This window comes from Hemibagrus wyckioides, linkage group LG28 (assembly GCF_019097595.1).
Source record: "Hemibagrus wyckioides isolate EC202008001 linkage group LG28, SWU_Hwy_1.0, whole genome shotgun sequence".
NCBI lineage: Eukaryota > Metazoa > Chordata > Actinopteri > Siluriformes > Bagridae > Hemibagrus > Hemibagrus wyckioides.
In genome coordinates, this window is record NC_080737.1 from 8,421,360 (window position 1) to 8,436,358 (window position 14,999).

Here is a 14,999-nt window from a genome sequence, read left to right on the forward strand (position 1 = left end):
TTTGGGATTTTGAAATTCCCAGGATTTCAATAAGGTCTCAGTCTTCCACTGTGTCACAAATGGTCACTAACCCTAAAGCTAGACAAGCTGGACTTCATTCAGACACCAGGTCAGAATTTCAGAGGAAGCCGTGTCCCACGAGCCCATTCTCCTCGTTAAATTGCTCGAAGCAGGAAAGCAGTATTTCATCCAAATCCGAGTCAGGAATAAATGAACCCACATTCAGCTGAATCAGGAACCGCTTCCTATTATCAGTATCATCTTATATGGTTGCGGACGTGAGAAAAAGCATGTGGAAAGGCCACGTGTTGAGCTTTAACGCTTTGAAAGCTTTCCCCGGTATCGTTCTTTAAATACCTTCCCCAGCATCCCATATAATGACGAGCGTCTCTAACCGGCAGCAGCACATCATTTAAGTCTGTTAGCTCACTGACACTAATGAATTAGCTGGCCTTTGGCTTCTGGCAGATAATACCTGGTGTTTGTCACACTGGCTGCTTTCAGCTTCTGTGCTGATCTTTTCAGTGGAAATAATGAGGTGGCCGTGTTACACCGTCGTCTGTTAAGGAGGCGGCTGAGGAAATGGAAAGAAAACATATCGCTCTTTAAGCAGGGACATGCTAGTGATCAGGACAGGCATCATTATAGTGTCGCTAGTATCAGGGTAAGGAATAGAAAACAACAGCGTGCACTGTTATTTGTAAATAATGCAGGGGTGGGATGAGGCACAACGCGCAACCCGAGTGGCGCTACACAACAGAGTGCACTATTTCAGCATGATGTGAAATGTTTTATTCCATTAACATCACAACGGTTACATAGTTTACTTTGTTAATGTACGAGTTTTTAGGTAGATTTAATTCTGTGAAACGTCCAAAAGTCAAGTTATTTCCTGTTCTCATTTGTGTTATAGCTATAGATTTAGCAGTCATTCCCTTACCAACCTCTCCTCCATTCTCTCTTGCTCTCTCTCTCTCCCTGGATTTAGCCATGCTTATATCTCGCCTTTCATTTTTCTTATATTTTTTTTATTGTCACTTGCCTTTGTTACACCTGACAGCAGGAAAAAGTAAAGGAAGCGAATTTGAAGGAAAATCCTTCATAAGAATTTTCAAGTAGTACGTGTTTTTACTCTCAAAGTAATAAAAAGAATAATGGTGACTGCTGTCAAAGTGGCTGTAAAAAAATCTTATCATTTTGGATGCGTTTTAAATACATAAATAGATTTTTAAAAAATTCACTTTCTCATTGTTGGCTGCTTTTATGTAGATTATTAGCCAAAAAAGGTCAATTTCATACATTCTAATGAAATCTATAACAAAATATGAACACATGAAGAGCTCTGAATACTGTCCAAACCCCTGCGGATATTCAGCAGTCAGAATATTAATAGAGATTTTAGACTGTAATTTTTTTAAACACGCCAATCCATGGCTCTTTTACTTAATGAACTTGACTCGTGATCAGACAGTAGTGAGTGATGCTAAAGGAAATGCCCCAGTGCTCAATGCTCGCTGAAGTGAATTTCTCCACACTTGCATATATCACAGCACCTTGCATCCGTTTTTAATAAACATACTCGCCCTTACTATTTGCACATATCGGCCATCCTCACACACTCTCTCTCTGTTTCTTATGACATGTTTAAATCCCAAAGCTGTGAGAGCTGAAACCGTCATGCTGCTTAGGACCATATGATGATGATGTATAGACTGAAGTGTGGTACAGTGAGAGTGGTATTAATATGGTGTATATCAATAAGTTGAGTCTTGCTCACATGTGGTAATAATCGGAACGGCCCGCAGGCTTCGTCCCCTGTGTCGCTCCGCTCTGATGCACACTGTTCACAGTACACAGGATGAGGAAGCACCGGGGTCACTGCAGCTGAGTAAAAGAAATGTCTTGTGAAGTTCACACACGTCTCTAGCCGTTGTAAGATCTCACTATCAAATCCCATCTTTTCAAGTACTGTCACTTCACTCCTCTTGAGATTTGGTGAACTTTGTCCTCCGTAGTTTGTTTGTTTAAGTGCTGAGATTCACTCGACACTGCTGCTCTTTCAGGAACAAGACGTTATTTATTTTCTTTTCTTTGCATACGAATCCTCTTTAGCGCTTCTTCCTCTGCTGTATGTAAATGTAGACTCCAGCTTTGTTTCATCAGATAAATGAATCAGGTACGGCTCATCTCTGGTCCTTTTTTTTTTCTTTCTTTAATGTGGTGTAAAGTGCTTATCTTCGTAGTAAACACTCCTGTGTAAGCTTTACTCTAAACATCTCCAGTTGAGTGCAGTTTCCAGTCATATGCAACTTTGGAATATTTGCTGGTGAGTGTTGTGATGAAAGCGGGAGAACGTTTCTGAACATTTCAGAGCAGCAGGTTGTTTTAGAAATTTGACAGTTTTGTCTGGGAAAACTTCTCCAATTTGATTTATAACTGCATTTGGAATCAGAGAAGAGACGAGAGATATGGTGACTAGATCCGTTTATCAGCAGATATGTCTGTCTCTCTCTCTCTCTCTCTCAATCTTGCTTTTTCTCTCTCTCTTGCGCTTTTTCTGTCTCGCTCGCTCTCTCACTCTCTCTCTTGCTCTCTCCCTCCCTCTCTCACCCCCTCTGTCCCCTCTCTCTCTCTCTGTCTCTCGTTCTCTCAGCTCTCTCTCTGTCTCTCTCTCTCTCTCTCTCTCTTTCGTTCTCTCAGCTCTCTCTCTGTCTGTCTGTCTGTCTCTCTGTCTTTCTGTCTCTCTCTCTCTCTCTCTCTCGCTCTTTTTCTTGCTCTCTCTCTTTCTCACTCCATCACCCCCTCCTCTCTCTCTCGCTCTCTCTCGCTCTCTCTCGCTCTCTCTCGCTCTCTCTCTCTTGCTCGCTCTCTCGCTCTTTTTCTCGCTCTCTCTCTCTGTCTCTCTCTCTCTCTCTCTCTCTCTCTTTCTCACTCCATCACCCCCCCTCTCTCTCTCTCACTCTCTCTCTCGCTCTCTTGCTCTCTCTCTCTCTCTCTCTCTCTCTCTTGTTCTCTCTGTCTGTCTGTCTCTCTCTCTCTCTCGCTCTTTTTCTTGCTCTCTCTCTTTCTCACTCCATCACCCCCTCCTCTCTCTCTCTCGCTCTCTCTCTCTCGCTCTCTCTCTCTTGCTCGCTCTCTCGCTCTTTCTCTCTCTCTCTCTCTCTCTCTCTCTTTCTCACTCCATCACCCCCCCTCTCTTGCTCTCTCTCTCGCTCTCTCTTGCTCTCTCTCTCTCTTTTTCTCGCTCTCTCTCTTTCTCACTCCATCACCCCACCCCCTCTCTGTGGTGTAGAAGAATCTGCTGTGGTCATGAATGCCATTGTTGGAGTTGAGCACCGTGGCGTTGATTGTGTTCGGACTGAAAACATTACCACCAACTCTGTCGTCTTCATTGTTTTGAGTTGTAGATGAGAACAAATATAGTAATCAAAGATTCAGTCCTCTTGTTCCTCATAAAACCTGCTTCCTTCTATATAAGCCTGTCTGCGCTGCCGTCGTCCTCGCATTGCCTCACGTCCATTAGTCATGCTTGCTGACGTAAAGAGCATGCTCGGTACGCAGGAAAAGGAAACGCTTAAATGGGGCCAATAACTATTTTATGGAGGGTGAGATTTTCCACATTGTGGTACGGAGTGGAATCTGAATTATATGGCAGTGAAACACAGCTGATTCATCTGGTTTGGAGAGAGACGGAGATCATCGCGATCCCGTCCCTTGTAGCAAACCGGCTGAACCCCTGCTGCGTAATTCCTCCAACTTCCCACAGACCCACAGCGAGACACTCCCATGAGGATCATCATGGCATTTGCACTCTGCTGTCTGATGATGGATTATTTGTCGCTTTTCTATAAGGTTGAATTTGCTGGAGTCCCTTTTTTTTTTTTTTTTTTTTAGAAAAAAGCACAGCTCCCATGAGGGTTTCGAGAGTATTTCTGCTTTAGCCAAGTTCTTGTTCAGACCTGGAGCATGTTTATATCACAGTAAAAGTGAGTGGATTTAGTGGAATCCACTCCCAGCTGGACCAGGGCCAAGATGAGTGTGTGTTTGTGACTAGAAACTGTTACAGGGAACCTTTATGATTAAAGGCCACACACAGTAGTAGGGCTTTCACTTCAATCTTATTCCATGATTGGCTGTAGTGGATAAGTTAGCATGCTGACAAAGAAAATATAGATATACGAATATTATAAGGGTAAAGGGAATGAGTTTGTTTAGTAAATTTGTGTTTAGACTTTAAGTGTAAGTGTTGATTGCATCAGTCTTACAGATATCAACACAACGATGGAAACTTTCGTTCCCTTTCGTACCTTTTCGCTTTCACAAATTCGTAAAACCTCAATTCGAAGCAAAGGTAGAGTTAAAAGGAGTGTGTCAGGAGTGGAAACATTTCTCCACACTGAAACAGGAAGAGTCGTAAATGTAAGGTGAGGAAGTGGGTTTTTTTGTGGTTTTTTTTATGACTTTTGTGACCATTTACTGGTTTTGTAGAGAAAAGTAAAAATTTACATGAAACCTGAACACTATGCACTTTGTGATATGTCCGGAATAAAACACCACAGGGCATAAGACTGGGATAAGTAAATAAGTTCATGATGCAGGGGAACTGGAAAATCCACAGTCAGACCTGTTTAAAAGAAAAAAAAAAGTAGTTTAATATTAGGGAGGTGTCAGGGTTCGAGACTCCAGGAGCAGTTCGAAAGCAGGGTTTTACTTTAGCACCCTTCTACTTTGGTGAAGTTATTCATAAAGGGCTGGTTTAAATAGTTAGCTAGTTACCTAGTTAGATATAACTCAACTAACTGTAAAGCATCATACAGTATACACTGAACTGATCTGTCTGTCCGTCCGTCCGTCCGTCCGTCCATCCGTCCGTCTGTCTATCCATCCATCTGTCATTCTTACAGGTATACAAGTCTATACATCTTAAGTATATACTTCTATGGCTACTTGCATACTTACACATATATACTTATCTATTCTTTTATAAATACTTGCACACTTAAACACAAGTATAGAAGTGAATAATGAAATGTATGTCTTTATACTTTAAGTATATAAAAACATAACCACGTATACACTTATATAGCTACTTGCAAATATACAGTTCCATACCTAAATCTATACTTTACACATACTTTCATGCTTGCATACTTAACTAAAGTACTTAACTACAGAAATATTTTGCATGCTTAAGTATATGCAAAGTATAGAAGTGACGAAAAGTATTTACACTTCAATACACCTGCATTCTAACTTATAAATATATGTTGTTGTTTGTTTAACTAAGTGTATACTTTCACAGCTCATTGCATACTTAACGTATTATAAGTATATAAGTACATGACAGAGTATGCACTTTTATAGATACTTGCATTTTTACAAATCTGTAAGTTTATTCTTTTATGAATGTATACCGGTATTTACCTATGTGAATAGTTTTATAGCTACTTGCATGCTAAAAAATTACAAGTATAGAAGTATACACTGAAATGTATTTATACTTTAATATACATATATTCCTACCTGTAAGTATGTGCTGTAACTATATGAATAATTATGTACTTTTTTGATCTCTGTGCCTACTTACATTCTTACAGGCATACAAGTACGTAACTAAGTACACACTATTATAGATACTGTTCTTTTGTTTATACATACTTGCACATTTACATACTTGCAAGTGTTTAACTTTGTTTATACTTAAGTCACAATTCAGTATCCAGGTTTGCATCATTTTTCACTCCAAAACTAATTAAATACAGTTGCAGATGAATCATTTTGATTTACACTTCACATTTATCAGATGGTCGTGACCCATCTTGATCCTGATTCTGCGCTAACTGACTTTGCTTTAGTCACACAGGAAACACACAGCCTCCAGTTGGCCTTTCGTTTTGTTTCCGTATTGTTTCCACACACTATATCCTCAGTTATTAAAGCGTACAGCTTTACCATGTGTCGATAAACACTGCCCAGGCCCTCCGGTCGTATGAAAATAATGTGTGTTGGTGGACGTGACGACACTGAGCGCAGCAGCGACAGCTATGTCCCACGTTGTTCTGGTTATACTGCAGTGATTTGCCTATGATGAGAGTGTTTCATTTATTAATGAACGATAAATGAAACGATTTTATATGCACTGTTCACAGACCACAGCGTGAGTTAATCTGATTGGTCAGAAGGTGTGTGTTATGTTTGTATCACAGCACGGCTACAATAATAGTTCTGTCTGACGTTTACCATGGGGTAATATTAATGCTCTCGTTCTAATGCAGTATTCTTTCTAAAGCAGCAGCTCATTCACAGAGACTCGTGCCGCAGACGCTCCATGTGAACTCAGAATAATTGTTTGAATGATTGAGTCGTGGTGATTTTTTTTTGGTAGAAGACACCATTTATAGACATTTATGGAAAGAGTCTCTTTTGTAGGCTCAGAACAGCAGATAGAGAGAGGGAGAGATGGAGAGAGAGAGAGTGATGGAGAGGTAGGAGGGAGGGAGAGAGGAAAAGAGAGATGGAGGGAGGGAGAGAGATGAGGAGGGGGAGAGGGAGAGAGATGAAGAGAAAGAGAGAGGGAGAGGAAGAGAGAGATGGAGGGAGGGAGAGAGAGAGATGAAGAGAGGGAGGGAGAGAGATGGAGATAGAGGGAGAGATAGAGAGGCAGAGAGAGAGATGGAGAGAGAGAGGTTGGTGAGGGAGTGATTTTTTATAATTTCATCTGTAAATAACTGAGAACAGGAACTTGTCTCTTGAACATTAAATCTGAAATGTAGAAGTTGTCGTTCATTACTAAGGTCACTTGCTGTAAGTGGAATCTCGCTCCAGACCGATGCTGTGAAACCAAACTGAAAGCAGTAGCACTGTTCACTTACTCCATGAGAAAAGTTGATTCGCTGAAACGTGAAATCTCCAGTCCACTGCCAAGACATGAGGGAGGGGGTCACTCTGAGAGGTCAAGACTAATACACAGCTGTCAATCACTTCAGGTTCATGTCTCCATCGGCTTTTTGTTAGCAGTTTAACCTGGACCATACTCTAGGGTCAAAAAGCAGAGCTTGTACCTTTTTCAATGAGAGCTGGAGACACGAGTTATAGAGAGCGGTGGTGACTAGATGTGGGCGTGTCCAGTGATATCACAAACTTGAGAAAAGTTGAACTACAGAGCCACTGTAGGAGAGAAGACCGTAGAGCTCAGGTGATTTGTGTCAAACAACACACACGTCTTCTCCTTTATCTCATGTTATGATGCAGATATACATTGGTGAATTTTAGACCTTCTCCAAATCTCCTTCCTGAACGTTTCATTTTAACTGATTTGTGTGAAATGTGGAATGTTAGTTGCACCTAACGTTATCACCATGGCAACCAGTAGTAGGACCGACCTACCTGCGGCTTCATAGTACACCGTGTGTGACGTAGGATAGCACTAGAGACTCCTCCCAAAAATGCTACAGCATCACCATATCATCTGTACTTTTTTCTTCTATCCATCCATTCATGTTCTATACCTGATTTATTCCTAATCAGGGTCACAGGGATCTGCTGGAGCCTATCCCAGCACACATTGGGCGAAAGAAATAGCCTTTATTTGTCACATATACATTACAGCACGGTGAAATTCTTTCTTCACATATCCCAGCCTTGGAGGCTGGGGTCCAAGCACAGGGTCAGCCATGATACAGCACCCCTGGAGCAGAGAGGGTTAAGGGCCTTGCTCAAGGGCCCAACAGTGGCAGCTTGGCGGTGCTGGGGCTTGAACCCCCGATCTTCTGGTCAATGACCCAGAACCTTAACCATTTGAGCCACCACTGAGAGGCAGGGTATGTATGTATTAATACAAAGCTGCAATTTGTCTTGCAGCTGAAACTAAAAGAGGTGATGAAAATGAACCACCTTCTGACCGATCACAATCAGTAAGTTTATATAGGAGAGTAGAACTACTGTTACTGAATTAAAGGTGAATTAGAATTAGATTAAAGTGAATTAAAGGATCTGGATGAGAAGGTGGACAGCGGTGGAGTTCATGTTAAATCTTTGCGCGTTGCTGACCATGAAACGACTTCCAGTTAACAGCCATCCCTGGTTTATCACCTCCATCAGTCACGTATGAGTGACGACTCTGCCCTCTCCACAGTTCCAATTACTCCTCCAGTGAATCACCTACAACCAAGTGTTGCTTTTGACAGAGTTCTTTTTTGGAGGAGGTAATTTAGCAGGGCTAGTGGACTCTGTGCTGTTTGGCTGGATAATGGAGCGTGTTCATGTCAGAGCAGCATTTGCTTTGCAGATGGTGTTGATTAATAATTTATAAAAGCCTGCCTCTTGCTCGTTACTGGACCTTCACTTGATGTTGATTGCGTTGGAGTGTAGAGTTTATGCTGTTGTATTTTCACAGCTATTTTTTTTTTCTTTTCCTTTTTCCCCAAGCGCAAATTTTGTGCAATTTAAAAGCCGAACCATCCATCAGTGCTTTGGTGATTTTTACAGCTCTGCAAGCTTAAAAGCCTGTTTGGGTCATCTAGAGGTTCTGTTGACGAAATGATGGGGAATGAAAAGGCGCTGTAGGCCTGCTCTCCAGTCCAGGTCTTATTTTACATTGACAACAGCGTCATTTTACACAATTATGTAGTATTTTATGTTCCGTTGCCTGTACAATCCTGCTACCGACACATCACCCTTTATTATAACACGTTTCAACTCGCAGACGCAACATTATGCTTCATGTTTTTCTGTTATGACTGAATTACGAGCCTCATGCTACACACCAGCCCGAGGGACCAGCTGAGGACTGGACGGGTTTGTGTCTTTAGACGTATTTGATCAGCTGCTGTGCTTCCCTGAGCATGTGCAGCATGGGGAAGTGCTGTACAGTGCAACACACACACACACACCCCAAACTCTCAAAAAGTGCTGAAGGGCTTTTGTTCTGACAGGCCATGAATAAGCACAGGTTTGGTTTCATGTCTTTGTCAGCTGCGCTGGTTTCTCGGTGGTTTGTGTTTCAGTTGGATGCAGTGTTCTTGGGAAGCAGATAACAATCTACATAAACGACATAACCTCCTCTCTTCTATCTAACATTGAAGTTTCAAATGATATACACTATATTGCCAAAAGTATTTGCTCACCTGCCTTGACTTGCATATGAACTTAAGTGACATCCCATTCCTAATCCATAGGGTTCAATATGACGTCGGTCCACCCTTTGCAGCTATAACAGCTTCAACTCTTCTGGGAAGGCTGTCCACAAGGTTTAGGAGTGTGTTTATGGGAATTTTTGACCATTCTTCCAGAAGCGCATTTGTGAGGTCACACACTGATGTTGGACGAGAAGGCCTGGCTCTCAGTCTCCGCTCTAATTCATCCCAAAGGTGTTCTGTGGGGTTGAGGTCAGGACTCTGTGCAGGCCAGTCAAGTTCATCCACACCAGACTCTGTCATCCATGTCTTTATGGACCTTGCTTTGTGCACTGGTGCACAGTCATGTTGGAAGAGGAAGGGGCCAGCTCCAAACTGTTCCCACAAAGTTGGGAGCATGGAATTGTCCAAAATGTCTTGGTATGCTGAAGCATTCAGAGTTCCTTTCACTGGGACTAAGGGGCCAAGCCCAGCTCCTGAAAAACAACCCCACACCATAATCCCCCCTCCACCAAACTTTACACTTGGCACAATGCAGTCAGACAAGTACCGTTCTCCTGGCAACCGCCAAACCCAGACTCGTCCATCAGATTGCCAGATGGAGAAGCGCAATTCGTCACTCCAGAGAACGCGTCTCCACTGCTCTAGAGTCCAGTGGCGGCGTGCTTTACACCACTGCATCCGACGCTTTGCATTGCACTTGGTGATGTATGGCTTGGATGCAGCTGCTCGGCCATGGAAACCCATTCCATGAAGCTCTCTGCGCACTGTTCTTGAGCTAATCTGAAGGCCACATGAAGTTTGGAGGTCTGTAGCGACTGACTCTGCAGAAAGTTGGGACCTCTTCGCACTATGCGCCTCAGCATCCGCTGACCCCGCTCCGTCAGTTTACGTGGCCTACCACTTCGTGGCTGAGTTGCTGTCGTTCCCAAACACTTCCACGTTCTTATAATACAGCTGACAGTTGACTGTGGAATATTTAGGAGCGAGGAAATTTCACGACTGGATTTGTTGCACAGGTGGCATCCTATCACAGTTCCACGCTGGAATTCACTGAGCTCCTGAGAGCGACCCATTCTTTCACAAATGTTTGTAAAAACAGTCTGCATGCCTAGGTGCTTGATTTTATACACCTGTGGCCATGGAAGTGATTGGAACACCTGATTCTGATTATTTGGATGGGTGAGCGAATACTTTTGGCAATATAGTGTATATCCAGGCATGTAATATGAAAAATAGGGACATTTATTATTAGATACAATTGTACACAGGACAATATCGCCTCAGTCTCTTCCTTCAAAGTAGGCATGTTTCATCCTGCGTCAAAATCTCAGGAGTAGTTTTTGTAATCCTCAGATCAGCTTCTAGTTCTCTGTCGTCAGTCGCCGATCTTTGTCGATTGCTGCCCAAAAACCTTCAGCATTCTGAGGTGTTCTGCTTGGTGCATGATCTCCAGAACGTGGATAATTTTTAACAGATTCTCACCCATCTTTGTGCTACACGTTTATTTGCGCTGCACTCATCGCATCGTGCCGGAAACCTTCAAGCTTAACGCTACGTGTGATGATTAGTTGCTTTACTCGCTCAGTCATTTTGAATGTGATGACCACACAGTGCACATGCTCACTGGACGGAACAGTATACATGCTCCCCACTGACTAGTACAGTGAAGTCATCATGGTTCATGAGCACTCCAGTCCACTCTCCTCGGCCGCAGGGTTACACTGATGTCACACAAACCTGTTACTGGGGCTGAATTGTGGCAAACCATGGTGGGAGGGATGTCATTCTCTCTCTTTCTCTCTATCTCTCTCTCTGTCTATTTCTGTCTCTGTCTATTTCTGTCTCTCTCTCTCTCTCTCTCTCTCTCTGTCTATTTCTCTGTCTCTCTGTCTCTCTCTATCCCTATCCCTGTCTCTGTCTCTCTCTCTCTCTCTCTCTCTCTCTCTCTCTCTCTCCCCGTCTCTCTCCCTGTCAGTCAATGCAACATTAGCCAATGATGATGTTCTGTGAGTTCATGTATGTAGAGATAGCCCTTTCCTCTGAGTTTGATGTAATAATCTGAATCAGTTCAGTTTGTAATCAGTCCAGTATGATTTTTTTTACTTATTTGTCTGGACGTCTGGTTGAGAAACTCACAAGAGAAAGACATTTAAAGTCAGGAAGTCTCACTTCGTCATTTCTGTCTCAAACAGGTACTGGGAGGATCAGGACGGCTGTACACTTGCTACACATCGTGTCATTACTGCCCTTGTCCAGCCTTCTCTTTCTCTGTGCTCAGGAGAAATGAAAGTCTGCTGGTGAGTTTTACATCTCTGTACAGCCTCCTTTGTCCTTTTACACTCATAGAAACCACACAACTGACACAAGGTCAGAGGTCACTAGCTGTGTTCATAAGCAGCTCAGCAATCAGGTGATCAACATAAATGGTCATTAGAAATCAGAAGGAGATTACTGAGGCCCATTTAAATAAAATATCAAATTCAGTGGAAATAAATCAGGTGGATATTCAGTTATAGTGATTCAGGTGTGTGTGTGGGTGGGTGTGTGTGTGTGGGTGGGGTTTTTCTTCATGTTTTGTGACTGACATTATTTAAGGCTTGGTTAACACAGAATGAATTAATTGAGACAAATTCAAATTAGTGCAAGAAAAGCTCGTATTCAGAAAGGATGTGCTTAAGGCAATACAAAGGGTTTTGTTTTGTTTTGTTTTTTGGGTTTTTTCCCCCCCAAAGTCTGTCCCTGACATCCTGCCATATCCCGAGGTCGCTCAGATGATGCTCTCGGTTTACTTTGTGCTGTTCTCTGGAATTCTGCTCTTTGATCATGGAGCCTGGATTCAAGGGGAGAATCTCCATGTCTTTCACCGCAGAACAACATTTTCATCAGCCTGGCCCGAGAAGCCCCCGAGAGAGCCGCGGGCTAAAATTAGGCAGTCTGTGTGAGAACACCAGTCCAAAAAGAGCATGTTCACCATTACAGCCTCAAACCAGAATGAAAGAAACATGAATACTGTCTTCTATATTTGTGTAAAGTTGAAGCAGAAACTGCTTTGCACTGAAACTGGTATTCTGTGTGACAAGTTTGCATGACACCCACTTCTTCCTGACTTTTTGACCTGAACTGAAAACAAAACAGAGCCGAAAAAAGACAAATGCCTCGTCTGAAATTCTCATCAGGCCTCAAACCCCGTCTGCTGTGTGTGTGTGTGTGTGTGTGTGTGTGTGTGTGGGAAGCAGGCTTCAGTGGTCCCAACAGATGCAGCACGCACACACACACACACACTTAGCTGTCATGCTGATATAATAGCTGGTGGAGGCGAAGCATTTCTCTCCAGGATAATGATAGAGTGGGATTTTCCCTAACAAGACTCTTCGGGTTCCACATCAACACATTTACCATGCTATTTATACTCTCACTTGCCACTTTATTAGGAACACTCAGACCACCTGAACATTCATGAATGGAGGAAAGATGTGATCTCAGTGACTTTCAGCCATGGCTTGGTTGATGCTCCTGAGATTTTCTCTAGTGTTTGCACAGCACCTTGAGGTCAGAGGAGAATGACCAGACTGGTTTAGACTGACAGGAAGGCTGCAGTAACTCGAGCATCTCACAACCTTGAAGCGAATGAGTTACAACAGCAGAAGACCTCCGGTTTGTCGTCACACGCTCATTACACAGCTGAGACTTCCACTGACATCACCTGGTGTATCCGAGTTCTTGGAATATCACAGAAGGAAACATTTTCCTCAGCTATAATATCTCTCTTCACACTTGGAATGTAAGATTGTATTCACTACATAGCAACACCAGCCTTTCAGCAATACGTGCACACGATTGTTACAAACCAATTACAAAGTGCTAAAGTAGATCGCTAACTCGATTATATTCCTCGCTTCTGCCTCGCAGGAAAATATCGCGTCGATCTTAGTGGTGTTTAGTTCCTAACTTTTTCAATTCTATGAAAACCGAAGGGCCGAAGGAGTCATGTGTTGTAACCGATTGAAGAAGCTGTATTTAGTTACCCATTAGATGTGTCCTCAGGTGCTTTGTCTGGCTTATTTCTGTAAAAAGAATCATGCCAACTATAGAAACCTGATCGTGGAGGGAGGAAATGAAAGAATGGAAGCAGAGTTAAAGGTGATCTAAACCCAAGAGTTGTAGCAATGCCCTTGTTTCAAAAAGCCTCACAGGCTAGGACAAGCTTCCATGAAAGCGTGATTATGAGTCACGTCCACATCATGATTTCTGAAGTGGCATACTGTTAGTAAATTTAAATACATCTGGTCTCTTCTGGTCAGCGAAAAGCTCATTCTATAGTGTCATGGTCCTCGAGGGTCAGAAAAAATCTAATAATGTGCTGATTTTTAAAAAACATTGTTATTGTTGTATATTTGTTTCTGGTGTTTTCTCTAAACGACCTGTCTTTTTCAGTGTAAGCACATCCTGGCAGTCTACTTGTGCCAGGCCATGGGTTTGTGCCAGCAGGAGCAGGTCTCGGATCAGCACATGACCCTCATCCTCTCCGGAAAAGCCGAGAAGGATCCGTAAAAGCTCTTCATTCGGCGACCCAGGGTGCAAGAAGCTGAATGAACAGAGCAGGTGGGGTGTGCGCTGCAATCGCAAGTTCACATGGAGAGAGCCGGGGAAGTTCCACTGCTGGGATTTGCATATTTTGTGCACAAATTGGAACCCAGAACGGTACATATCCTGGCTTGTGTTTGTTTTCCTGCTTCATAAAATTACCCATGAAGCCAAGAGGAGTTCTCTGGATGTTGGCGCACCATTAGGGGAAAAAAAAAACCTACATTAAATATAAAAAAATATATAATTTAATGACAAATAATAAACTAATGCTTACTGAACATGGGAGTTTGTTTTATCAACCCCAGAAAAAGCCATGTACTATTACTAAAAACAGACAAAATGGATAAAACAGCAAAACACCCACGAGCATTTTCTTTGTGTGGATCATGTCGATGATGCATGCAGAGTAGTAGTTAAGAGTTTCAGTGGCTTTAGGCTATAAAGTGGAACATGAACACATTAAATTGTACCAAAACAGTCGTGACCGAAAAGGTATGACCAGATACATGGCTGTGTTGTGACACACTTCTCGGCAGAGAAAAGATTTTCTGCTGTGACGATGTTGGGTGGAAAAGCACTTCAGCGACTCTTCATGAAGCTGGGATTGTAATATCAGGCCAAATTGGGCAAAAGCTAATTCTATCATCACTGTTCACCGCTTTCCAGGAGCAAAGGATCTAAACTCTGTGTTCTGTGACCCATAAATGTGTTCTAAAATATCAAACGTTTTATCAACATGCCAAAATTTTATTTTGAATAAAAAGTTTTTTTTAGCATTCTATCAAATGTTTTGTATTGAGATTTTCCTACCTCAGAGCGAGACAGGATGTGAGTGAAATGATTTAACGGCCAAAGAATCTGTTCACTGAGAGCACGGTCACCTCCTCTCTCATAACAGCTTCAAATCGTGTTATTTTTAGCCTTTGATATTCTGTGCTTTTGTTCCGGGAAATCTTAATTCGTATGCGTGCTACACACCCGATGGATTTTCAGTGGGATCTGGAGATTTTAAGAGACTTTAATTAAACGGCGTTCCGGTATTCTGTAAAAGTCGTCCGACAAACAAATTCGAGTTTGATGTTTTCAGTACATTTACAGGCCTCTCTTTGAAATCTTTGTCCGCAGGAATGCGAGTGTTTGTTTGAGCAAAGCCCACCAGGACGCACAAGCCTTTGCACATTTTTAGCTGCAGTTATGCAAGTCCCCGGCGCCGCTGTCAGCAGGTAGTCGAACGGCACTATGGGTAACGTACAAACCCGTTAACCGGAACAGCTC

General features: G+C 42.6%; 1 protein-coding gene across 1 annotated transcript in view; it reads left to right on the plus strand.

Moving 5' to 3' along the window:
* zswim7 (zinc finger, SWIM-type containing 7) overlaps window positions 1-14,969 on the plus strand; it is a 28,164-nt gene extending 13,195 nt beyond the window's left edge. The window contains exons 5-6 of the mRNA XM_058383643.1: window positions 11,330-11,434; window positions 13,572-14,969. Of these exons, the coding sequence (XP_058239626.1) occupies window positions 11,330-11,434; window positions 13,572-13,688 (222 nt within the window). The 3' untranslated portion in view covers window positions 13,689-14,969. The remainder of the gene's footprint in view (window positions 1-11,329; window positions 11,435-13,571) is intronic.
* The last annotated feature ends 30 nt before the right edge of the window (window positions 14,970-14,999 follow it).